Here is a 26487-nt window from a genome sequence, read left to right on the forward strand (position 1 = left end):
AGGCTCAATAGATATTAGCTATTTTCTCTTAATTTAGTATTTCTCAATGAGGCAACTTCAAGATGTGCAGACTTCCAGAATTCCCCAGCCAGCATGGCCATAGTTAATTCTGGGAATGGAACTCCACACATCTGAAAGTTGCTCAGGTGAGGAAATGTTACTTTAGTTCTTAAAGGTATACACTGCTGGGCCTAAATGACTTAAGATGCATAGGCCTCTCCGGGGGAGACTGAACATGTGATTAGTATGTTGCAATGACAGCATAGAGCTAAAAGTTTGTTTCCAATTTAAGTCATTTTGTATTCTAGAGAGTATGCTGTTTGTGATATATTCTGATAGTCATGGGGGGAAGGTTACCCCGAAATTAACTTTTTTTCCAATTCTGCACTTTTTCTAAATAGGACTTGAAGTTGTAGGAGACTTCTTACTTGGATAACTTCTTGCATTATTAGTGGTTCTTCAGAGAATGATTTCCCCTCTGGTCCAGCAACTAGGGAAACACTTGGATGGAAAAGGAATAGCTGATCAAAAGTACTTGGTAATAACCATTCTAGTGGGCATAGCTCATGTTTTGCATGCCAAAGGCATCTGGATCACACTGAAACATTCAGGGGTTTTATCATTTGCTTGAGATCTGGATTTAGCAGATTTGAACCCACTTGTGCACTACTGTGTATATTTGGATTTCATTTGAAACCTGGTGTCAGAAGCATATTGTAATTGAAATATATTACTTTTAAAAATAATTTTAATACATGTGTTAAAAAAGATAAGGTAAAAATTAAATTTAAAAAGATAAAAAGTAATACAAAATAATATGAAGAAAAAAAGAGCCAGTTGATTAGGGCAGGGGTCCCCGGCCTCCAGGCTGTGGCCTACTACTGGGCTGTGGCCTATTTGGAACTGGGCCATATGGGTGGCTAGCCAGAGTGTGCACGCACAATTCAACTTGCATGAGCAGCAGGCCAGTGGGTACCTTCATGTGTGTTGTGTGTGCCCATCACTCGCACAAGTCAAGCTGTGGCCAGACACCCCCTCGGCCCAATTCCAAATAGGCCACGCCGCTTAGTTCCCCTCTCCCCCCCACCTAGGCTGTCAAACCGCAAAGGTGGGGATTTCTGGGTTAAAGCACCAGGCTAGAAATCAGAAAACTATGAGTTAGTTTATTTATAAAATTTGTTGGCCGCCCATCTTACCACAATTATCTCTGGGCAGCTTCTAGTCCTGCTTTACACATGAAAGCTATCTGGTTGATTTTGGGTCAACCGCTCTTTCAGCCCAACCTACTTCACAGGATATTGTAAAGAAAGTAGAAGTAGGGAGGAGTATTAGGTATGCTTACCTCTTTGAATTATTTATAAAAATAATAAAGGCAGGATATAAATAAGGGAAAGAAAGAAAGAAAAAGAAATCAAAGAGAAAGCTAAAAGACAAGAAAGGAATAAAACTAAAAATAGAAAAAAAAAGATTCAAAGAAAAATATTAATTGAACTCTTTCAAAGCAATTGTAAATAGACTGGTCTGCTCAGAATCAGTTTGGTATATAGTGGTTAAGGCATTAGGCTAGAAACTAGGAGGCTGTGAGTTCTAATCCTGCCTTGGGCACCAACCAGTTGGGTGACCTTGGGCCAGTTAACCTGTCCCAATCTTAGGAAGTAGGCAGTGGTAAACAATTTCTGAAAAATGAAAACTTGCCAAGAAAACTGCAGGAACTTGTACAGGTAGTCTCCAAAAATTGGATACAATTGAAAGAAAGACAACTAAATGTTTTGTTCTTGCTTGGAGAAAAAGCTATTAACTAAATAAGATGCTGAATATACATCCTTTCATTTTTTTATAATATACCCTTTTACCATTTGCTTTTTTTTTTACTAATACATGTTTTCATGTATTAGGATATTATGAATAGTAGCTCATTCTTTCTGTCTTGAGAAAAATCTTTTTCTCATGATACCTCAAGACCTACTTAAACTTCAAGAATTAGGAAGTGAGGCAATCTTAGAATCAATCATTTGTAGCTGAGTTCTAAAAAGCTGATAATCCTTTCTGTGAAAAGTACTTCTGGTTGCAGCCTGGTTTTCTCTGTTGCATTGTACCTTACAATTGTGGCCATATAAATTGTAAGGGGTGGGTAACTCTTGGCCGGCTGTAAATTACTACAGGTTGGCTGTGTTTCAACAACAACTGAAATGATCAGGAACCTCTGGTGCATGTTGGTAAATATAGAAGGTCCTGTTCCAGTTTAGCAGAAGCAGGGAGAAGTTTTAATGATTGAATGACTCAATCAAGACACTCCCAAGAGCTTCTGCAAATATTCTCTTTCTTCTGGTTAGCTCCCTTAATACTTCCCATCATCTGATTAACTTGTAAAATTGCAGACATTGCTGGAGGGGAAAAAGTAATCACCAAGTAATATGCTAATTTGAGCTTTCATATTTAAGCCAAAAGGGAAGAGGATAAGCGTGTGTTTTGTGTTTTATGTTTATGCATGTGTCCATGCATAATTCTCATAGAGTTCTCTTTAGTAAGATTTACTGAGGTAAGAAGTTCCCAAAATTCCAGAAACTGAATTCTTTTCCATTTATAACCAATGTGTGCCCAAGTACACTGGGCTGAAGACTTTTTCATTTCTTTATAACATCTCTCCTATGATCTAGTGGGAAGAATCATTGGGAGTTTGGCAGCATAGAAATATAATAAATTATTATTAATGTCTCTGGTCACAGGGAAATAGCAGCTGGATATTTATATATAAATATTCTAAACCCTAATCAGATTGGGACTTGGATATTGCGCACACACACACACACACACACAGACACAGACACACAGATACATACACACACACACACACACACACACACACACACGTGCATATCATATATGCAGACAGGTTTTTTTTTATCTTGAAGATCAATCTCGAGATACTGGAATAATCTGTAATTTTAGTGTTCAATAAAGTCCTTTCTTAGGATAATAGTGGGCAATATCCTGTTTATCACCAAAAGTTATGTGAAAAGAATCTTGGTTTCCCAGGAAACAGAAGGAAATATTTATTTTCATCTGATGGCTAATTAATTATTCCCCAAATCCTGAAACGAGAATTTGATTTTGGCTTCTTTGAATTTACTAAATTGTCTCAAGAAAAGTATAAACCACTCAATAGTGGCTTATACTAAGAAGAAGAAGAAAACACAGCTTTCTGCTCTGTTGGGAAATTCCTCTCTTTTTTCCTGTCCCTTTATCTAAAAGAAACTAAGCTATTTCTGTCACACCAAGCCAACAAATAGCAGCCCAGTATTGCATAGGAAGGTTACTTTTTTTAAAAAAACTTTCTCAGTTTTTATTTTCTCAAGAAAGCAACTTTTTGTTCTCTTTTTAAGCCAAGCTTTTCATAATTCTGCATATTTAACACGCAAATGTATGTATGAATGCTATATTTCTAAACTTCTTGATTCTTTGTTGTGACAAAGAATGGTGCAACTTATTTTAATTTCCACTTTTTTCTTCTATTCCTAACTCTGTATGCCATTAAAGTGAATCATTTCTTTAAATCCTCCAGTTCTTCCTTGACCTTGTTTTTTGATTTTTTCACTGAGTGTATTAATTTTTTCTTAGATGCTTAACTAAAATTTCTGTATAACTGAATTGTAACTGGTGAACATAATGTACTTATCTGATATCCAGCAATCCCAAGTTTTATTCAATAAATTGAATTGGTTACACTTTTAATTTTTGGATTTTAAACAGCTGTTTAATAACATTTATTAATCTATAATATTCAGAGGATACAGAATTAATACTGGAGGAGGCCCAAGCTTGTAATAATGGAATTATAGAAATATTGGTTTGCGTTTTTAGCCTATCCATATTTTTAGTTCCTGGTAGATGAAAAAAGAAACAGAAGTTTTAAATGTTTATACTTCATGAGGTGAATGAGGGACTTGAGATGCTTTCATTTCTATTTAAATTAAGTATCATTGAGTTAACTAACTAGGTGTCTATATATATGTCAGGGATGGCAGTTTCCCCAAGGGGCCATATGAGAACTGGGACCGTTTTGAAACCAATAGGCTTCTTGTTGCTTTTTGGCAGAGATCTTATTGGTCCCTGTTGTGTCTGGAGTTGAGCTTCTTCTTGGTAACTGTGACAGCTGGCACTGACATGTTCAGGGAGGAAGGAGGAAGGAGCCTCACTTCACCTCATTTTAGACCAACCAGGCCCAGCCACCACTGTTCTGCTGTGGCCACCATGCTCCTGCCATGCTCCTGCTCACTTGCTACCTAGCTCTTGGCTGTGCTAGGCCTGCTTGCCTACAAGAACACGCTTTGACTGAGGTGGTAGTGGATGACCGAGCCCAGGTCCCCTCATATGATGATCACCATCAGAGCTTCCTCAGGCTGCTCTAGGTGAGGGGTGAGCGCTCTGAAGGTACAGAGAAGCCCTTTCTTCCCAGACCTTCTTGTAGCCCCCCAGCCAACTGAAGGAGAGCACAGTGATTGCATACAACTGGACCAGCCCTGTGGGATTCTTGTTTACATTTGATTTCCAATTTCTGACTGACCTCATGCAGATTGGACAGGGACAGTCAAAGGGCTTGGAGGTGCCTTGGGGATGTAAACTGCTCAGACCTTACACACACACACACACACACACACACACACACACACACACACACACTGAGTTTGCTGTTCAGCTTGCAGTAATTTTGCTCAGTTCATAAAATCTATTCCACAACTTGCATTATATGCCCTCACTTGATTTTTTCTTTTGTTGAAGGCATCTGTCAGCAGGAGAGAAAATGGAATTTTCAGTGATTTCCCTGCAGACTCTCCCATGGCCCCTCTCGCATATCTCTACAAGGATCTGAATCTTTGGAACAGATGAGAATGTAGGGGGTTGCAGTGAGTGAGGGAGAAATTGCTGAAAACTGTACCTCCCTTTTGCAGAAGAAACAAACTTGCTTTTGTTTCTGTCCCAGATATTCTTGATTATTATGCCAAGCAACTGTAGCACCATTAAAATATTGGGTGTGTGTGTGTGTAACCAAGTTAATTTGAATTGTTGTATCTTATGCCATATTTGCACGGCTGGAGGTCTTTAATTTCAATAATGCCTTTCTGGGATTTGAATGAAGTTCATAATGTTCACATTGAAATTCTATTGAAATATTAATCAGCTCTCAGACTCTCCATTCTAAAACTGCAGTTGCTAATGATAGTCATCTAATTGGTAGTAAATGTTTTATTTTTATTTATCTAGTATTAATTAAAGAAGGGATGGAACTTTATCTAGTTTCCATGGCTACTTGAAATTTTAGAGTGGATTTCTTTTGGAAAGCTTTACCTAATAATTTAAAATTCACAGACAAATGTATACTCTAGCACAAAACAAATTATATATATGTAAAGTGAAAATGTGGAAGTGTATTTGAAAACTATCCTATGTGGCTTAGTGAGGAGTCATTTGGATGACTAGAATATAGTTTGAAATATCTTAATACTTTTAGAGTTACACTGTGGGTGAATTTTTAATTAAAAACACAAATGCTTTACTTCTAGCTGTGAATTCCATTACAAGATTGGTTATAAGTTACCAAAGCAACCTATCTCCACAAATAAAGCAATGGGTGGAATCATTTCCAGATGGCGGGTAAGTAAATGTTCTCAATTGGAGGTATATATTTTTGTACGGCAGGAAGGAGAATGTCTCAGATGAATTTTTAAGTTGTTCTGTAATGTAGAACAACTTGGTGAGTTTAGCTACAGGAGAATTATATTTATCAGTGTATCGGTTGCTCTTATTTCTATTTGTATGATGAGTCTTCCAATGGAGATAAGCAGCTGGAATGTTTGGATTGCAGAATGTAACCAATCTCTTAAAATCAGAAGGCTATGCATATCTTTTATGCAGAATTAAATTGTGTCTATTTATTGTGGATTAAGATGATCCAGGTCAGTGGTCCCCAACCTGTCTGGCAGCAGGGACCTATTTCGGAAGAAAAATTGTCTTCCATCGACTGGGAGATAGGGGATAGTTTCACTTGCAACCTAGATCCCGTGCATGTGCAAATGAAGCTTTGTTCACTTGCCTGCTGCTTGCGCGGCTCAGTTCCTAACAGACCACAAACTGGTAGTGGTCTGTGGATTGGGTTGAAGTGGGGTGTTGGACCTCTGCCTAGATGATGTAGAAAAAAATATGTCGCTAATAACCAAGGAGCTGTCTAGAGAAAGGGTGAAGACAAATCTGTTATGTTTTAGCATTTTGCAATACGAGTTTTGCTTAATGAAAGACCACGTATAACAGTCAACTTAGTTTATGGAGTTTCTCCCTTTTTCGGAATCATTAACAAGAATAGCATTTATATCCTGCTTCCTTGAATTTGGAGTGCGTCTCATGGAAAACTTTGATAAGAATACACAAATATCAATGAATTTCCAAGTTGGAGATGTAATAAGAATAGTAGCTTGAAGGTATTTGTGGTTTATAATGAACTCTGCCTGTTAAAATGTATAAATCACATATAGGGAATCATGTTTATACTTTAAACATAATTTAATAATCTTATTAGTCCTGCTTTAAAAAATGGATGTCATTAGGTTGTATTTATGTATAAGGAATATGTTTAGTTTTAAATGCAAGCAAATGTTATTTTTCAGATCTGTATAATCTAAGAAAGGGCCTTCTATTAAAATAGTTTCTTGGTACATATAGAAAAATGATTTTTTTCTATTTGTGTGCAAATGTATATGGCTGTGAAGTGTTGAAGATAATACAATAGGATGTATCTGCATATATTTTTTGCTATGTATACATCACATTTATATCCCACCCTTCTTTTTAAAAGCTCTCAGAGCAGCATTTATAGTATTAATGTAATGTATTTGCACATTAATCCTGGGAAGTAGGTTCTGGTTGACAGATACTGAGTCACTGAAGGCCACCTGCAAATTTCATGGCAGAATTGAGATTTTGAACTCAAGTCTCTCTGGCATACTACATCGCCAGTTTATTGCACTGATTGCACTGTTGAAGGAAGAACTTACATTTACTGCAGTTTGATCTACTGCATTGTAACTGTAGAGACTGGAAATTTCTGTGACTGAAATTTGTCCTCCACCTGATACAAATGCACAGAAATCTATCACTAAATAAGTATCCCTAAATACTAGTATTGGAAACAGTTTTCTGTAATCCCTCCCCCCTCTCTTTCTCTCTTTCCCTCCCTCCTCTCCCTTTCTCCAGAGCCTTCAGACAAGGGTTTATATACTTCTTTTCATTGGTGTGCAAGATCACAGTTAAGATTAGTATGACTGGAAAAAACTGGGGCACAGATCGAAATGTATTTTGGCCCCTAGGACTTTATAGATATGTATTAATTATCTAGATATTTAGTGATTAGATATCTAAATACATAGATATCTAATAAATATCTTTAGATATTCCTCAATCCAATTTCCTCTTTCTTTTAACAATTAGAATGTTGAAGAAAAAGATTCAGATTCACATATATATGTAGAAGACTAGGAAACAAGTTTGTATAAGAGTTTCTGTGTAGAGATGCGATGAACATAAATGTTCATTTGCGTTCCCATCATTCTGAAACATTTCCTTTCCATTGTAATTTGTCTATGTGAATGTGAGCGAACAGGAGGGGAGAACTTTCAGGATATATATTATTTATGTGGTTGCATACAATATTTGTTTTTCTTAGGCGGTTAGAGCCACCTCTTGTCTTCTTTTCTGTTTTCTCACTATTGGAAGGCTGGTGTTGGTGGTTGGATCCTATGGCTGCAGGGCTCCTTCAAACCTGTCTTGGCATGACCCTTTTTGTTTCAGCTTCATTGGAGCACTGATAACAAGTGGAGCAGTGACAGTTTTCCTGAGACTTTTGGCCATGTCCTATATTTATAGTTTGCAGGCTTGCAAAATCGTTTTGCTTCTAAAGTGTCCTCGCAGAGATACAGATAAAGAGGACAGATTTTATCTTTAAATAAATTTATTTAATTCTGCATAACTAGACAAACCTGTTCAAGATTCAAGAGGACTGTATCACAATCCTTACAGCAAAGTGGAATCTTCTGTTTGTATTTATGGAAAATATAGAAAGATAATTAATGTCTACATTAAAGTTTACTAAAATTTACAACTTGATTAATTACATTTTTCCATATACTAATTTTTTTTTAAAAAAAATCTTCCATAACTTACTAGTTTTTTTCACTTCTTAAAATTCCTATTAAACTTTAACGTATCCTAGTCAAGGAACATCTCTCTCTCTGTCTTCTCTCCCCCCTCCCTCCCCCCTCCCTCCCTCTCCCCCCAAGCATTCACCAACATTTTAGATCACCCAGAAGTCAAAGTTACTTCTCTACACACCTGGGAAACTGCTTCATTTGGGAGGGTCTCAGTCAAGTGAAATTGTTTCTTCAATGATCTGTCCTTTTACACCGTAATATTGATTTTGAGAATATTTGCTGCTCAAAACATGCAGTGCCAAGCGACCTGTTATGCAGTTTGTTCTCTTAGAAATTGGACCCCCTTTCTGCAAATTGCAGTTTCTGCTTCCTTACTGTATTGCATTTCTTTCTCATGTGATCTGTGGAGGCAGTTAAAGTTATGGGAAAAGTTACAGTGCATGTGCTACAAATGCTTCTTCTTATGTGCACTTTTGGTCACTAGCTATGTATCACCTTAGCCTGAGGTGACTCTGCTAAACAAATAATTCCCTCAACACTGTCAAACTATTTACTAAATCTGCACTACTATTAATCTTCTCATCGTTCCCATCACCCATCTCCTTCCACTTATGATTGTCTGACTGCAACTTTGTTGCTTGTATCCTTACGATTTATATTAATATTTTTTCCTGACTGCTTATTTGTACCCTATGACAATCATTAAGTGTTGTACCTTAGAATTCTTTCTTTTATGAACACTGAGAGCGTTTGCACCAAGACAAATTCCTTGTGTGTCCAATCACACTTGGCCAATAAAAAATTCTATTCTATTCTATTCTATTCTATTCTATTCTATTCTATTCTATTCTATTCTATTCTATTCTATTCTATTCTATTCTATTCTATTCTAGGGAAGTAAGTTATATAAGCAGAGAAAAAAATTACAAGGGAGTCTGCTATTACTCAAATTATTACAACTCTACCCTTCTCCAAATTTCTAACTTTTGTTCGTTTGATAGTATTTATTATTTAATCTTTTAGGGTAATATTTCACAGCTTTTTCCTTTCATTTATAAGCAGGCAAAACCTTCCACTGTAGAAGTGTTGGAAAAACTTGATAAGGTAGGATTTTCTTTTAATACTGTTTTTATGAGCTGAGAGGCTTTAATTATCTTTTTAGGTGTCATGTTATATGTAGTTTAAGTTGGAGAATATAAAAAAAATTGTGGATGATTAATGTGTCTTTTCTATGTTACAAGCATAAACATTCTAGGTAGAAGCAGGCTATTTGAGAATGAATAAAAATGGAAATTTATAAAATGCTGAATTTTAGGAGGAAAGTGCTTTAGGAAGGGGAAATGAAAGAGACTATACATTCTTCACTGTTGCCAAAGACTCCCTTTTTCCTAGAACGGGACAAATGATTAACAAATTTATTTACCTATTAAATTTAGTATAAATACTTCCATGTAAGTAATACTTATGAGAGTCAGTTTGGTTCAGTGGCTAAGGTATCAGACTAGACAATGGGAGACCATGAGTTCTAATTCCATCTTGGGCCCAAATCCATCTAGGGCCAGTCAAAGTCTCTCTGCGCCTTATGGAGGAGGCAATGGCAAACTATTTCTGAAATCTTGCTAAGAAAACTGAATGGATTAGTCCAATCGGTGACCAAGGTGTAAACATTGACTTGGTGCCACAATGTAATAAAAAATAATAATTAAGATAGTAGATTAATCTATGTTGGTGCTTATTCAGAATTAAAGCTAGTCCTTGTTTAGCAACCTCAATTGGTTCCGATGACATAGTCGCTAAGTGAACCACATGACTGAGAGACAGAAATGCTTTGAAGCTTACTGGTTGTTGGCATCTCATTTAGATAAAATTATTCTCACTCCAATGTGTGTTTTTATCAGGTGCAAAAATTTAGGCGTAAATCTGGACATTTATCAGAAAATGATTTTTTTACTAACATTTATTACCATCAGTTGCTATCTGAGGCAGCTGCTAAACATGGACTACCCAGTCAAATGCATTTATTTATTTTTACATAATAAACTATATTTAAAAATAAAACTGTACACTTTTGAGCTTTCTGGTTTCTGCAGTTTCTACAGGTATGTTGGATATTCTTGAAGATAATTCTTCTTTATAACTTATTCTCTTTTAATGTAGGAGAAAGTAAAATGTACCTCATTATTTTCTTCATCTTCTCACACAGATGTTTCTCTATACTGCCTCACTCCTTTGTATATGTATGAAGTGAGGGTTATGCATGTTTTTGAACACAAACCATAAACAGGTTTAGAACGTTATTCAGTACATTATCTCATTCTTAATTTTTCAGATGAAAGTTTTAGAAAGTTAAAATGCTGCCAAGATACTCAAATATAAATATTTTTATATTTACAGGATATCCAGTCACTGGAAGAGTTCAGAGAAAAAAATCAGAGGCAGCAGAAGCTATGGGTTGGAAGATTTCTTCTCTATTCATCTGTCCTTTATCTTTTTATTTGCTTAGTTATTTATTTGTGGTATCTTCCTGATGAATGGACTGCTCGATTTATTATGACTCTTCCACTTTTTGCGTTTCCTCTGATGTAAGTAAAATATTCCTGTTTCATAGCTTTCTGTTATATTTACAGACTTTATGAAGAACGAGTTGAAAAGAATGCTATGGGTTCTCCTTGAAATAGTGTTATCCTGAGCTCTCTGCAGCTATCCAGTACTTGTAAGCAAGGAGTTAGGAAACGGTTTTTTTTCCATAAGCTAAGCAGGACCTCTGAGAAGTTTCATAATGAATATGGAAGCCTAGTAGCCTTCTCTTGTTATTTTTGAACAAGACATGCTCTAATATATAATTTTTGCCACGAGATAGATGGTAAATAAATTTAACAAATAATGATAATTTTATATTCCATTAATTTGTGTATTCACCATCTGAAGTGCTATGCCTGTGTTATGGCAATGAGTATGTCCCATGAAAGTACCAAGAAATAGTTTCCTTTGCCTATCCTGAATTGCCCATTTTACAACTTATTGGATGATCCCAATTTCTAATATTGTAAGAAATAATAATAATAATAATAATAATAATAATAATAATAATAATAATAATAATAATATTTTCCACCTAAATCAAATAATTCTAAAGTTGCAGCTTTTTCTGCATGGTGCTGCTCCGGACTCTTAGAACTCTTTTTTTTTTATTTACAGTAGCCATTCTGAGATACAAAATCCACGCTCTGCATAGTTTTCACAAGATACATCATAGATTTGTAAATTTCTTCTAGGAAGGAAATATTTTGTTCAGGCTTATAAAGTTTTCTGAGACTAAGAAAATAACCTTCCATACAGAATGGGCAACTGTTTGGCCAGAGCATGCATATGATACTAGACAAGGCGGGTCCATGGACTGCATGCAACCCAGAAAGTTAGTAATACAGCTCTAAAACAGCATAAACTTTTAACGTTATTATGTGATTTATATAGATTAACTACATTACATATTGTATATGCAGCCTAAGACAATTCCTGTTCATTCAGTATGGCCCAGGCAAGCCAAAAGTTTGGTCACTTATGTCCTAGACCAGGGGTGTCAAACTCGTGTCGTACAGTGGTGTCATGTGACGTATCACGGCTTTTCCCCTCTTCGTTAAACCGGGCATGGGCGTGGCCAGCGCGTGATGCATCTGGCCCGCAGGCCATGAGTTTAACAGCCCTGTCCTAGACTAAGGTTTGGTGACTCCTGAAACACTCTGGAGTCTCTGACACAGAACTATACTGATTGCATTTATGGCAATCACAATTGTCCATTACTACATGAGAAACTGTCAGGAATGCATGAGGTCAGTGAAATCATAGAGGAATCATGAGTTATAGGAACCCTTGGAATAATTAGACCAAGACCAAGGAACACTGACTCTCAATCCAACAGCCCTGGTCAGGATGGTCAGAGACTTCTTAGAACTCCATTTTCTCTTATCTTCTAATCTACTTGCTCGCCTGCCTTCTCTTAACACATTCGTATAGCAGTAGCAGTAATTGGATAGAATACAGATCAGTTTTCTCACGCTGGTTTATGAGAAGGATTTTAAAAAAAAAAAAAGCCTCTGGAAAGAGAAAGAAAACCCCCAAATGCTACTCCTTTGTTTCTTCTTGTTTCTGTGGTAGTAGGTTACCTACTTTACAAGATCAGATAGAATTAATCTCAGTTGTTTTTCCCCTGCTAGGAATGGCTAGCTGTTGACAACTTGTTTTTTCTTTCAGTCAAAATGTGAATCTATGTGGAATATGTAGTTTGATCTGGTGCTAGTTCTGGAGTCTTAAGCAAAGTAAATAGTGCCTGCCTTTCTTGGCCTGCAGTTCCTAGAAAAATGCTGCCTTGGGCTACTCTCCAAGGGTCTGATAGTATTACCAATGCTGGCAAAGTTTGCTGGTTTTCAGGAATATTTTTGCTGCCTAGCTAAATGCATGCGTTCAAATTAATTTTGAAAGTAAGATAATGAAGGCACTTTCAGTGATTTTGCTTTTTATATTTAAAATGTTCAGCTTAGCTATTTTTAAATTCAAAACATTTATAGAATTGCCAAACATAAATGAGAAAAATATATAGAAATATCAGAAATATTTATATTCCTAATAAACTTTAATATGTAAAGCTCTTTATGTATTGCAAACAGGCAAAAAAGGCCTCGCAAATTATAGAGTAAAATTAGGGCTACTCAGAGATCAAGGTCTGATCAAACTTCAGAAAAGTTTTACAGTTTCAAAATTGTTATTTTTCAAAATATTTTTATTAAACATTTTAGATTTATTTATTTATTTAGTATGGCAAAAATGTTAAAAATCATTTAAAAACATTTTAGAAAAGGTGTACTAAGATTGTATTATGTTTTCATTATTGTTGACTACCATTTCCTACATTCCAATAAAAGCATTTTTTTTCCTCTGCAGAACCTTATAGTTACTTTGATTGTACTGCTTAAGCGTCATAATATAGGCTGGATTTTCACATCAGATAATGTAGCCCAAGTACAGGGTGTGGGCTGTGGATACTGAGATGATTATGCTCACTAGAAGTATACCTATTTACATAGAAAGAAAACTCCAGAACATTTTCTGATGTTATATTTTCTGGAAATTGCACACTTCTGGAAAGAGAATATCTGAGCTGAAAAGTTCAGATGGCTGCAAGATTGCAGCAAATCTAATTAATATCTATGTTTCTGCCATCCAGAGGTAGACGGCTGAAATGATTTGGAAAAGTATTGATTCTGAAAAGCTTAGTATGGTTTTTCTGTTTCCTGTTAATCCATCTGTATTGTGAGATGGTTAAATTGAAGTATTACATTTGCTGACAAAAGCTGTTCAACATTGCCATCTTCTTCTTAGTTTCAAATACAGCACAAGGGTGCTATTTGGTTCATCGTAAACAAAAGTTTGTAATTGTAATTGCATGTTTTGTAACACAGAAATTTCTGTATTATAAATGTTTCCATAAAAGAGAGGAAGAAATATAGAAACTGTATTATACTCCACCAGAACCAAATTCTGGTTTTATTTGACATATAATGATGGAACTTCAATAAGGCAGCATATCTTCCTTCCATAGAGCACCTTAATTGGATGCAATTTTATTAAGATAGGGGATGGATCAGTAGTTGGTTTTTGCTTTCCAATGACAGTCTGCAGTCTTTGCCTCTAATACAAATTTTGCTGTCTTAATGTTCTTGCTTGAAACAAGTCCTCTCAGTGAACTTATAACATGAAATGAAGTGGGTACCTAAGCACATGACTTCCTTGTCATTAGCTTCTTTTATTAAAATTGGGATTAGTTACGATGCATTATAGATAATAGTTAAATTCTTACAAACAGTGACAATGTTCAGTTTGCTCTTGTCTAGATTTTAATGCTGGATGTTCTTTCTCTCTTTTACCCTCTAACTTTTCTCTTCTCTTTAGTGTTTGGTCTATAAGAACACTCCTCATCTTCTTTTTTTCAAAAAGAACAGAAAGAAATAGTGAGTATCTTATTTTTCTTTTTTCTAGATCATGTAAGAATAAACATGGTATTATTTATTTATTTATTTATTTATTTGCATTTATATCCCGCCCTTCTCCGAAGACTCAGGGCGGCTTACACTATGTCAGGCAATAGTCTTCATCCATTTGTATATTATATACAAAGTCAACTTATTGCCCCCAACAATCTGGGTCCTCATTTTACCTACCTTATAAAGGATGGAAGGCTGAGTCAACCTTGGGCCTGGTGGGACTTGAACCTGCAGTAATTGCAAGCAGCTGCTGTTAATAACAGACTGTCTTACCAGTCTGAGCCACCAGAGGCCCTATAATTATATATATTTTATATATATAATTATATATATATAATTATAATATATTAATGGAGTGACATTGTATACAGGTAGTACACACTTAGTGACCCTAATTGAGAACATCAAATCTGCCGCTAATGGTTGCTAAGTGGAAAATTGTGTGACTATGACTATGCTTTCTGGCTGGAAAGAGACAAGACTACTCAGTTAAACATGTTCAGACTTTATTTGCTCCTAACCACTACCCCACTCTTTGGAATGCTCAAGTGCCTGCTTACTGTCTTGTCCACATCAAAAGCAATGCAGTTGTGCCAACTGTCTGGGGCTGGAAGCCATGGATATGCTACGCAAGTGGCTTAATTCTCTTTAAATCTCTTCCTCTCCCATCTCTTTGCTCTGGAGTGTTGGGGGAGGGGAAAAAAAGCAAGAAATTTCTTTAAGAAATATCTCCTTTACCTGACCCTTTCTCTTTGCTGTTGTGAACTCATTGCTTTCAATGTGTGGAAGACCATATTACTCTCTTGAAATCTCTTTCTCTTCAGTATCTCCACTCCACTGTAAAGTTAAATAAATAATGGAAGAATATACGGCCTTGTTTCACTCCTTTGCTAACCTGAAGCTATTCTGTATTCTGGATTATTGTTTCCTGACCCATGCATAGGTTTTGCATGAAGACAATGAGATGTTCTAGGATTTCCATTTTTGTAAGCAAATTCCATAACTTGATGCAATTGACACAATCAAAATCCTTTCTATAATCAGTGAAGCATATGTTGACCTCTTTTGAATATTCTTTAGTTTTGTCAATTATCGAGCATGCATCAGCAACTATGTCTCATGCTCCTCAACCTTTTCAAAATCCAGTTTGAATATCTGGCATCTCTCTTCCCTTGTTGAGTTCTAATATGCTTTGAATAATCCTATTCATTATTTTGCTAGTATCTGAAATTAAAGATGTTATATGATAGCTTGCATATTTTGTTAAGTTTCTTTTCTTTACTATTGAAATATAGATTGATCTTGTCCAATTGGTTGGCCACTGTATTGTTCTCCAGATTTGTTGTCATCGTTTGATTACAACCTTTATTGATTTTTCTGTTTTCCATATTTCTATAGATGCTACCTCAATTCTTTTAATCTTCCAATTTGGTAATGACTGGAGGGCTGATTTGGTTTTGTGGACAGATGTCTTCGATTTTGAGATTTCTATTGTAGACAATTTTCAGCATTCCTCATCTATCTTTGAAATTTAGCGAACTTTGGGAAAACTTCTTGTTTTTCCATGTCTCTTTCCATCTTTACTGCCTTTACAGATATTATTCTTGTCTCTTGTTTCTTGTCTCTTCTAACAGTTTTTTGAATTCTTTGTTAAGTTCCTTCCTGAAATCTTTGGCTTCACTACTTCTTGGCAATTTGCACTGTTTGTTCTGATATCCAGTGTGCTTTTTTGGTTTTTTTTATCTTTGGCAATCTCTTTTCACATTCATTTCTAATGACTTCTTTAAATTCATTCCAGAGTTTCTCTGGTCCCTGATGAATGAGGTTCGAACTTCAAAGTGATTGTTGATGTTCTCCTTGAAAATGTTGGGTATATGCTCAAGATCATATCATGGGAAATGGTTGGCTTTCTTCTTCTGCTTTAGCTTAACTTGGAAATTGCCCATGAGTAGTTTGTGATCTGTTTCACAATCAGTTTCTGGCCATGTCTTTGCTGTTGTAACTAAGTCCTTCCACCTCCCCCTACCATATATATATAGTCAATTTAAGCTCTCTTAACTCCATCTGGTGATGTCCATGTTTTGGCATTGTTTTGGTTGTTTGAAGACCCTGTTAGCAATGAAAAATCATTAGACTGGCAGAAATTATTAAGTCATTATCTCCTTCATTTTTGTGTTTTTAGGCCATATAGTTCAAATTTCCATGTGTAGTATGTGCATGTGTGTGTGTGTCTGCATGTGTGTGCTTGTATGTGTGTATTTAAATATGACGTAAGACAGCCTATTGATCCTGGGGAAAAGGTACAAACAGCTGTAGAATATGTTATTTTCATATTCTTACATGGTCCATACTATTATTTTCTTCTGTAAAATGTATAAAATATATATAGTGCTAAGCATCTTAAATACCAAACTTCACAATATTCACAAACTTAAATTAGGATTAATGAGCAATCAGTGTAGAGTAGGAGACACTGAATGTAATAAAGCAACCTGCTTGTTAAACATTCAGCCATAAAACTGAATTATATTATATTAATTCAAAAATTTAAGAGCAAAATTAAATTCTACAATTATTTTTTTCAATTGAGGTAATTCAAGGAAATTGGGGTTTTATTCTTATATTAATAACAAAAAATAGTGTTATTAAAAATAGAAGAATTCTGCTTTGTTTGTGAGATCCTGTTTATCCAAAGAAAAACTAGTAAATTTGTTGGGTATCAAGTCAGAGTTCCTTATATAGTGTACACCACCAATACCACAATCCTGGTATTTTTCATGGAAGTATCCTAGCATGGAATACTTGCTTATCTTTTGGGATATATGAGAGGATTTACCAAGCTGTTTTCAATCTATTCAAATTTATTATTTACTAGTACATATAATCGTCCATTGCCCATTTGTTGAGGAACAGGAACTATAGGCAATCAAATGCACATTATTTTTATTTTCCTGCACAATAGTTTCTAATAGCTGTTTCTTCATGCATTTTTTTTTAAAGAATTCATAATGTGTGCTCTTTTCTGGATCATGAGATCAGTCACTTACACCCTGCCATTTCTTGTTTGGATTACCACAATGCTCTCTACGTAGGGCAATCCTTGAATAGTATTCTCATATTTGTGATCCTGGGAGGCTTACAATTAAAATATAAACAGTATTAAAAACCACAGAATAAAACAATCATACAAATTATACAAAACATTAAAACGGTTAGAACCATGCAGTTCGTCATCAGGAGATCACAGTTGTTCATAAGCTGGACAACCATTTTCATTCTGATGCTTATTTGTATATATTCTCATATAATTGTCTCATTGTATATAAGTCAAAACTGATTTTAAATTAATTTGAAAGTGATTTGCAATATTTCAGTTTGCTTTCAATGTTCAGTGTGAGACCAAATAAGCTCCATAGCAAACCAGCATATTATCAGACAGAGAAAAAAAATCTGTCTCCTTGAAGTTAACAGCACTTATTATTATTATTTTTTTGACTGCAATTAGGAGACTGTGGAGAAGAAAGGGGATTGATCAGAGTTAACATAATGTGAAGGGGCTATCCTCTTGACAAGCCATAATGTAAACTTCAAACACAGGAGTGGCTGCACTTTATTTTAATAGCCCCTCAGATCTGATTGCCAAAAATGCTTTGGAGAAAGCAGAAACAGATATGTAGCACGTATCTATAGCATCTTAAAGGAACTATGTCTTTTCCCGGGATCCACAGGAAAAGCAGTTTTTGTGTGAAGCATCTTTTGAAGATTAAATTTTACGTGCTACACAGCTATTTTTACTATTACATTATTTTTTAGTATTATTTACTATAGTTGGTACAGGCTAGCATAGGGAGCATGGCATGGGTGTCATGATATCGTAAAGATGGCCAGGGTGATTTTTTCCCCACTAGTGTTGTTTTTAATGGGGTGGTTTGGCTCCCCAAGTAATTTAACATATAATAAGCACTGAATGCATATACATATTTCTTCTTATGGCTACAAGGTTTGAGAGCTGCATGTACCTGATAGGCTTTTGCCAACAGGTTATCTGCTCTTAGATAAACTACACTTAAAATTTACAGCAAGTTGAAATAAAGTACTAGATATTTAAAGGTTACTTAAAGGAACTTTTAAAACTTGTTATTAAAATATATTCAAATGAATTGTTTATAGAACATTCTGACTTTACTTGTAATGACTCTTAGGTTACACAAAACCATTTGGGCATATCCATGACTGTTTTGGGTTTTCTGTTGAAGGCAGCATTCTATTTAGTGTGCATTATATATGTTAGAGAGCAAGTGTGGTTTGTTCTTAATGTATCCAGCTAGAAAGTGGGAGACTGTGAGTTCTAGTCCAGTCTTGCACACAAATCCAGCTGGGTGATTCTCTCCTAGCCCTAATAAGTAGGAAATGGCAAAATCTGGAAATTCTGAAATCTGGCCAAGAAAACTGCAGGGGCTTGTCCAAGCAGTCGCCACAATTTGAAAGCATATTGTAAGTGTTATAAATGTTACTCTTGAACATGATTCGTTTTTCCAAAAAAGATGTTTTGAATCCTTTGTTTTCTTGGTAGTATACATTTTTGAGGTATTTAGATTTAATACAGGTGATGCTTAAATACTTCCAGTTGATGTACTTATTAAACAGTTTATGCAACAATCTCTTCAGCCAAACTAGGTGAGGATAAGGAATATAAAAAATATACTCCGAAACAGGAGTTTTACCATAGCACCAACAATGTTCTTTTAAGCATAATTTGAAATTGTTTCCACTGAGAAATGCGTCTAAGGCATTGGTTTCAAGTTGATGAATGTACTCTTTCTTGCTCATTTAAAGAGAGAGGAATTATTGTTGGCTGAGTTTTCTGCAGGCAAATATTTTAAGACATTGTTGGCAGGAGTAATCTTATTATAGAAAGGAGTTTAATCTGAAAGGAATTCAGCATGTTATTTAAGTTCTTACGATGTGTTCCTAATTCTGATGGTTTAAAACTAAAACTAAAATCTATTGTGGTTTTGGGAAATAGGAAATTGTGGTATTTGTATAGTTCACTAATCAATTATTGAAGTTTAGGTATAGAACAACTCTTTTCAAAGGAATTCAAAACAGTATGCAGAATATATACATCTTTGCAGTACTTTTGTGAGCTCATGGTTTACTCGATCCCATTTCTTGAACTTCTTGTTTAATTGGTGATGTGAAACTACCTTTCCAACTTCATTTAGCATGTAATAATTAAGTTATAGTAGCATTCTTTCTTTATAATCAGTCCACTGCATTTGAATAGATTGTAACAGCTGTTTATTCCAGAATTTGAAATTATGTGGGTGCCCTTGGCATAAACCTTGCATGCATTAAGCCTCTCAGTTCAGTTCTATTTATCTTGACAGTAGCTTTGAAGAGATCCAGGGATGTTCTTGGGCCATCTGTATTAGAACTCTTATTATACTATTTTATTATAGTATTTTTTTTCAATTGCTTTGAGTTAAACATTTATGTTGCAGGGACTTCACAAAAATATTTCAGACATTTAAAGTTATTTTTTTCTTTTTTTCCAGAAGGGTTAAAATATTACATTATTATGCAATCTCTTATACGGCTGCTTCTCTTCCATTAGAATTCTTGACGAATGTTTATTTCTTAAACAAAATTGGCTTATTAATTTTTTATAGCATTGAATATCTGCTTAATTCTGGGATTGCTTTTTAATATTTTAAAACTATATTTTTATTTAAACTTAAGCTTATGTTCTTTTCCCCGTCTATAATGTTTCTATGATAGTAGCTTCATATCAACTTTAATTTCTTGCCTTGGTTATAAAGATATTATGACATGTGAAAACAATATTACTTTTAATATTAGTTTACTTGGTATAGCATTGCATAAAAACTCAAAGTTACCATATTCACTTGCACCAAAATTGATAAGCTGCTGATTATGAATAATGATGTATCTTATTGAATAGCCCATCAGTTAGCCAGAAGAGAATGGGTAATACTCCATTAAAACTTTAACCTGATCAGGGTGTGAAGAAAATACCTTTTCCAATATTTTCTTTATTGTGGGAGTGGATATGTTTGTCCCATTAGTATTAAAAAATTATTGTAAATATTATTTTCTAGATGAAGCCTTAGAAGATTTAAAATCCCAGAAGAAAAAAATAGTAAGTCTCTATATAAATATGTTTCTTGAAATCTTATCTCTGTGTTTTATATAACATTCACTTGGTTGCAGATATTCTTAAAAGATATGTGAAATGCAGTTAATATGTTCAACTGATTGAGCTATTATTGTCAACTGTACATGGAGGAAGAAAAATATCGTCTAATCCACACTATATTTTGATGGATATTCATCAACAGGATTGGAGTGGGGGGGGGTAGAGACTGTACCATTTATGTATTTGTGATTATTCAATGTTTATTACAATCAATATAATTTTAATGAGATTTCTTTATCTGATCATTTGTGCATTTTTGGCACATCTCCATTGAGAGTTGTGTCAGTGACAAGTCAATTGTCAAGCACCAGGGAAATCAGGAGATCCAGGCAATTCAAATGTGTATAAAGATTTATTGTAAGCATTACATTAATCTACATTAATTTGAACTACTAATGCTCAAGGGAAATTTGCAGCAGTTAAGAATAGAAAGGAATTCAAGGTGGGCTGGACTTAGATCTCTTGTGGGCATGAATGACTAATAATGCATTTGACTCCTCCCTCAGTCTCAGCCTGGTCATCTCCTACATCAATTGTGACATATTTCTGTGAGCATAATGTCTTGATCTGGAGCTGTTTGTTCTTTATTCTTTAATGTTTATTTAAATTAATAATAAGTTATAGAAATCTACCAGCATTTTTCTAATGTATTCAGCAAACCATTTTTATATTAGTAGCTTAGCAAGGTTTTGCCTTTAGAAGTGATTAATGTCCCTTATAGTCAAGGAGATATGGACAAAAATACAGAATAATAAGCTCTTTCATTTTATAAGTTGTTATAAATCCATGAGATAAAGATTAAATTACACCTATCATTGCCAATTAGGTCATTATCATCCAGAATTTACTCTTAATATAAAAATGCCAGCCTATTGTGTAATGGGCCTGGCAGAGGGAAAGAATAGGGAGTTCATCTCTTCCAGGTCTATCTTCCATGTTCAATCCCTATCCAGGTTTGTTGGATAGGGAGGATAAAGGGCAACTGTTTAGCCAGTTCTGCTGTTCCATTTAATGGAGAATTTGAGCAGAGTGAACCAGAAGCAGCAACAGCTTGATTGTAAATAGCGGCAAATTCAGAATGCATTGCATTGAACATGAAACAAAACACATTTGGAGCAACATCCCATAGTGTGGCTACAGCTAAGAATGCATACTTCATAGATTTCACTGTATATATTTGTGAAGTAAGTTTGCATTGTTTTTTTCATACCAAGGCATCTATTCTATGAGGATGTGAGAAAGGGGATGACAGAGGAGTTAATGAATTGGTATGAGCAATCTGAAGCATTCCTTGTAGATAAAGTAACTTGGATTAGCTTAACGCCACCTTAACTTGAATTCCAGTGTTGAAGTAAGGTGGGAGGATATAGCAATAGCCAACACTTAACCTATTGTTTTGTATTGTTTCTAGCTAGTAGACTCAAAGTTGTAGACAAGTGTCTGAAAAATTGAGGGCTGCAACTTTTTTGGATAACTCTTGCCCTTTCCAACTCCATTGCTTCCTGGAGAGAGGGGGTTTATCCATCCCTACCTTAAGGAGATAGTAATAAAACTGTCACTTAATATATATTCCATTGACAGATTTTACTTTGCTAGTTATTGCCATCTATTGGGCTGGTGCTCATTTCAATTTCAAGGGTCATTGAGTCAGCGCTGTCTGAAGATGTTTCCGCTGTCATGTGGCCAGCATGACATCACAGAGTGCTGTTACCTTCCCACAGAAATGATCCCTATTTACTTACTTGCATTTGCATATTTTTGAACTTTTAGATTGGCAGAAGCTAGGATGAGGACAGGAGCTCATCCTGTAACGCATTGCTCGGGTCTTGAATCTGGGCTGTCGCCTTTCCAGACAACAAGCCCAGGTCTTATCTGCTGAGCCATTGCATCATCTTAGGTACTATTAGCAAGTCCGAAATATATGTCAGAGATGCATGCAGGTGATTTACGGCAAATCCCTGAATACTTTTAAATAAATGTGTGAGATTGGTCTCAGCTTGAAGAGTGAATATACCGTAGTATACAATAACGTATTCTTGTGCAATTCCTCACTTGACATAGCTAGATGCATATCTTTTAATTAGCAGATATAAAACTCAAGTCAATAACAAGTTAATAATTAGTATCTTTAAAAGTAACCAGAATGATTTTCTTCATTTATAATTTGTTGTGTACTTTCTGTTTTTACATCCTCTTTCTTCTTCATGCTCAGCAAATAAGCACACTGTCAACTCTAATTTCACAATTTCCTCTACTTTCTGCTGTTTCCTGTGCTTTGCCCCAGCTTGACTGATAATTTGTTATCTATTATTTTTCTCTTTTAAATTATATATCATTTTTATTAAAAAATTTCAGTAATATAATCTAATACAAAGTAAATTAAAAGAGAAAAATGTCATAAATTAAGGCAAATATATGTGTCCAAGGATAATGTTTCAGGATCCAATCTGAGTCAGTCACCAGGATTAGAGATTTACTCTTCCTGGCTTGTGCTGGAGCCCATCCTTGGGGAACATCTATCTCTCCAAAATGGATGCAATGGGCTGTTCTATGCATAATATTTATGTGGAGCCTGGTTGTGCATGGCTTTTAGTTGTTAATTGAGGGGTTGTTGGCCAGTTATTAAGTTGTTGATTGTTGTTTCCTTATGCTGCCCTGGCCTCAGTTCCTAAGTACTTGGTAAACTGTTGTAAATCAGCTTTCCTGTTGACTGGCAAAGGACCTGTTTCCCCAACTTCAGTCATCAATGGGCAGATTTCTCTCCCCCACTTCCATCATCAGAAGAATTTAAAATAAATGAGAAAGAAGTACACCCCCCGTTTAAGCAAATCCATCAACTTTTCATTCCTAGTGTCAGCAAAAAGTCTGTAAAAAGTTATCAGAATTTCATTAAAATGTCTATTTTAACTTTAAAAAACAACTTTATATTCTTCTGATTTATTTCCAAAAATATTAAACTTTAGTTCATTTGAATATTGTCATAGGAATTGAGCTCTCTTCAATTCCTTTTCGTCCCATTGCATAGGCTTTTTTCTCACTATTAAGCCTCTTTTGTAAATTTAATGAAAACACCCAGATCATTCTACTGGTTTATCATTTGCATTTCCTGTTTAATTTTTAAAGCCAGTTCTTTTGTATATCCTGTAAAGAATTTTTGTATGGGTTATTTTTTTGGTCTACCATTTTAAATACCTTTGCAATCTTATAATTCCCACCTTTTTAAATCCAATATTTCTAATTTCTGCATCAAGCAAAAATGTTTCATCTATTGTTCCTTCCTTAGCATCATTTAAACTTAGTTTAAAAGCCAACATCATTACTATTGTATATTGTTTTGGGTCATTTTGTAAATCTCAGTCTGAATCCAAATCAAAGGCATTTTTTCTTTAGTCTTTTCTAGTGTCCATTTTAAATAATAAAGCCTCTAATCTCTGTTATGATTTACAGTAGACAAAATAATTCTGCTTTTTACTAAAAGCTATTTATTTTATATAGTTTTACAATAAATCTTACAGTTTCAATATTCCAAATTAGTCTGGATCCTTAATTCATTTATAATACTCTTGGTTCAAAAGCTTATTTAGTCCTTTGCCATTTATTTCAAATTCATTCTTAAATTTATAATTAATTTTTCTTTTGCTCAGAGATGAAGATAGACTCACCAGGTGGCTTTTTAAACTTATTGTTCCGAATATCTCTGGTAACTTCATAGTAACTAAACAGCCAGTTTCTGAAAATGATTAGAAATGATATTAATAAATTTAGTGTTCTTTAAAAGGCTTTATTGCAATTGTGAGCTTGATGATTGATCCCTTTGTCTCCTGGCACTCAAACCCAAGGGATACTGCTGCCTGCAGTTTCTATATAAGGACAGCTGTCCAGTCCACATGTGAGTGATCTCCCATCTTCTCTTTGTCCATTCCAAAGAACTGGTCTATTTATCAGTTCTCCAGTCTCTGCTGTTCATTGAGATATGTGTAACTTGCCATGCCTTCACTGGAAGTCAGGTCTGGCTGTTATCCATCACTTTTCCAGTTTACCAACTTATTGTTGTCCACAGCTTAAGGTCTCATCAATTAAACAGTGTTATCTAATGGAATCCAGGAAGTGTACTTCTCTGCCATGGAGCCTGCCCTCTGGAATTATATCCCCTAGAGATCTGGATGGCTCCCACCCTGATGATTGCCAGGAAGCTGTTAAAGACCTGGCTCTTCTCCCAAGTCTTTGGGCAGGGGAAAGGTTATAGGACCCTGTTGAATTTTGATGGGAGTCATTGTTTACATTTTTTTTTGTATTTGTATTTATTTGTCAAACATGTATTTTATGACAGATACAAGTGTAAACATAATTATACATACATGAAAAGGATACAAATAAAAGAAAACATTAGGACAGGGACGGTAGGCACGCTGGTGTGCTTATGCATGCCCCTTACCCACCTCTTAGGAATGGGGTGAAGTCTACAATAGACAGTCTAAAGTTAAAGTTTTGGGGATTTGGGGAAGAAACCACAGAATCCGATAGTGCATTCCAGGCATTGACAACCCTGTTACTGAAGTTTTATTTTCTGCAGTCTACTTTGGATCGGTTTACCATGAGTTTGTATCTGTTGTGTGCTCTTGTATTGTTTTGGTTGAAGCTGAAGTATTCATTGGCTGGTAGGACATTGTAGCAGATGATTTTATGTACTATGCTTAGGTCAGACCGAAGACGGTGAAGTTCTAAGTTGTCTAAGCCCAATATTTCAAGTCTGGTGGCATAAGGTATTTTGTTGCAAGCAGAGGAGTGGAGGTCTCTTCTTGTGAAATATCTCTAGACTCGTTCGATGTTGGTTATACAGTGCGGGTTCCAAACAGATGAGCTGTATTCAAAAATTGGTCTGGCAAAAGTTTTGTATGTCCTAGTTTGCAGTTCAATATTACTGGAGAAGAAGCTACGCAAGATTAGATTAACAACTCTTAATGCTTTTTTAGCAATGCTCTTACAGTGAACTCTGGCACTTAGATCATTTGAGATGAGTACTCCAAGGTCTTTGACAGAATGAGGGTCGTCTGTTAGGTCGTATCCATCCAGCTTGTATTTTGTGTTCTGATCTTTTTTGTCAATGTGTAAGACAGAGCATTTGTTGGTTGATATTTAGAGTTAGAATAGAATAGAATAGAATTTTTATTGGCCAAGTGTGAGTGGACACACAAGGAATTTGTCTTGGTGCATATGCTCTCAGTGTACGCAAAAGAAAAGATACCTTCATCAAGGTACAACATTTACAACACAAATGATGGTCATAGGGTACAATTTAACACTTAATGATACAACACTTAATGATAAGCATAGGGTACAAATAAGCAATCAGGAACAATCAATATCAATATAAATCATAAGGATTACCAGCAACAAAGTTACAGTCATACAGTCATAAGTGGAAAGAGATTGGTGATGGGAACGATGAGAAGATTAATAGTAGTGCAGATTTAGTAAATAGTTTGACAGTGTTGAGGGAATTATTTGTTTAGCAGTGATGGCCTTCGGGAAAAAACTGTTCTTGTGTCTAGTTGTTCTGATGTGCAGTGCTCTATAGTGTCGTTTTGAGGATAGGAGTTGAAACAGTTTATGTCCAGGATGTGAAGGATCTGTAAATATTTTCACGGCCCTCTTCTTGATTCGTGCAGTATACAGGTCTTCAATGGAAGGCAGGTTGGTAGCAATTATTTTTTCTGCAGTTCTAATTATCCTCTGAAGTCTGTGTCTTTTTTGTTGGGTTGCAGAACCAAACCAGACAGTTATAGAGGTGCAAATGACAGAATCAGTAATTCCTCTGTAGAACTGGATCAGCAGCTCCTTGGGCAGTTTGAGCTTACTGAGTTGGCGCAGAAAGAACATTCTTTGTTGTCCTTTCTTGATGATGTTTTTGATGTTAGCTGTCCATTTTAGATCTTGCGATACGATAGAACCTAGAAATTTAAAGGTTTCTACTGTTGATACTGTGTTGTCTTGTATTGTGAGAGTGGAAGTATGGAAGGGTTTCTCCTAA

The 26487-nt window shown here is 35.2% G+C and overlaps 1 protein-coding gene across 9 annotated transcripts in view; it reads left to right on the forward strand.

The window, feature by feature from the left end:
* Nucleotides 1-26487, forward strand: part of LNPK (lunapark, ER junction formation factor) — a 56481-nt gene that overhangs the window by 2837 nt on the left and 27157 nt on the right. For 2 of the 9 annotated variants that reach the window (XM_058190066.1, XM_058190073.1), the window contains exons 2-6: nucleotides 5562-5652; nucleotides 9258-9302; nucleotides 10593-10780; nucleotides 14145-14203; nucleotides 20359-20399. In XM_058190066.1, coding sequence (XP_058046049.1) covers nucleotides 5626-5652; nucleotides 9258-9302; nucleotides 10593-10780; nucleotides 14145-14203; nucleotides 20359-20399 — 360 coding nt within the window. In that variant the 5' untranslated portion in view covers nucleotides 5562-5625. Of the gene's footprint in view, nucleotides 1-69; nucleotides 147-401; nucleotides 539-4779; nucleotides 4905-5561; nucleotides 5653-9257; nucleotides 9303-10592; nucleotides 10781-14144; nucleotides 14204-20358; nucleotides 20400-26487 lie in introns of those variants that run through there. The other 7 variants (XM_058190111.1, XM_058190130.1, XM_058190083.1 and 4 more) reach the window with 6 other exon arrangements.

This window comes from Ahaetulla prasina, chromosome 1, assembly GCF_028640845.1.
Source record: "Ahaetulla prasina isolate Xishuangbanna chromosome 1, ASM2864084v1, whole genome shotgun sequence".
Classification (NCBI taxonomy): domain Eukaryota; kingdom Metazoa; phylum Chordata; class Lepidosauria; order Squamata; family Colubridae; genus Ahaetulla; species Ahaetulla prasina.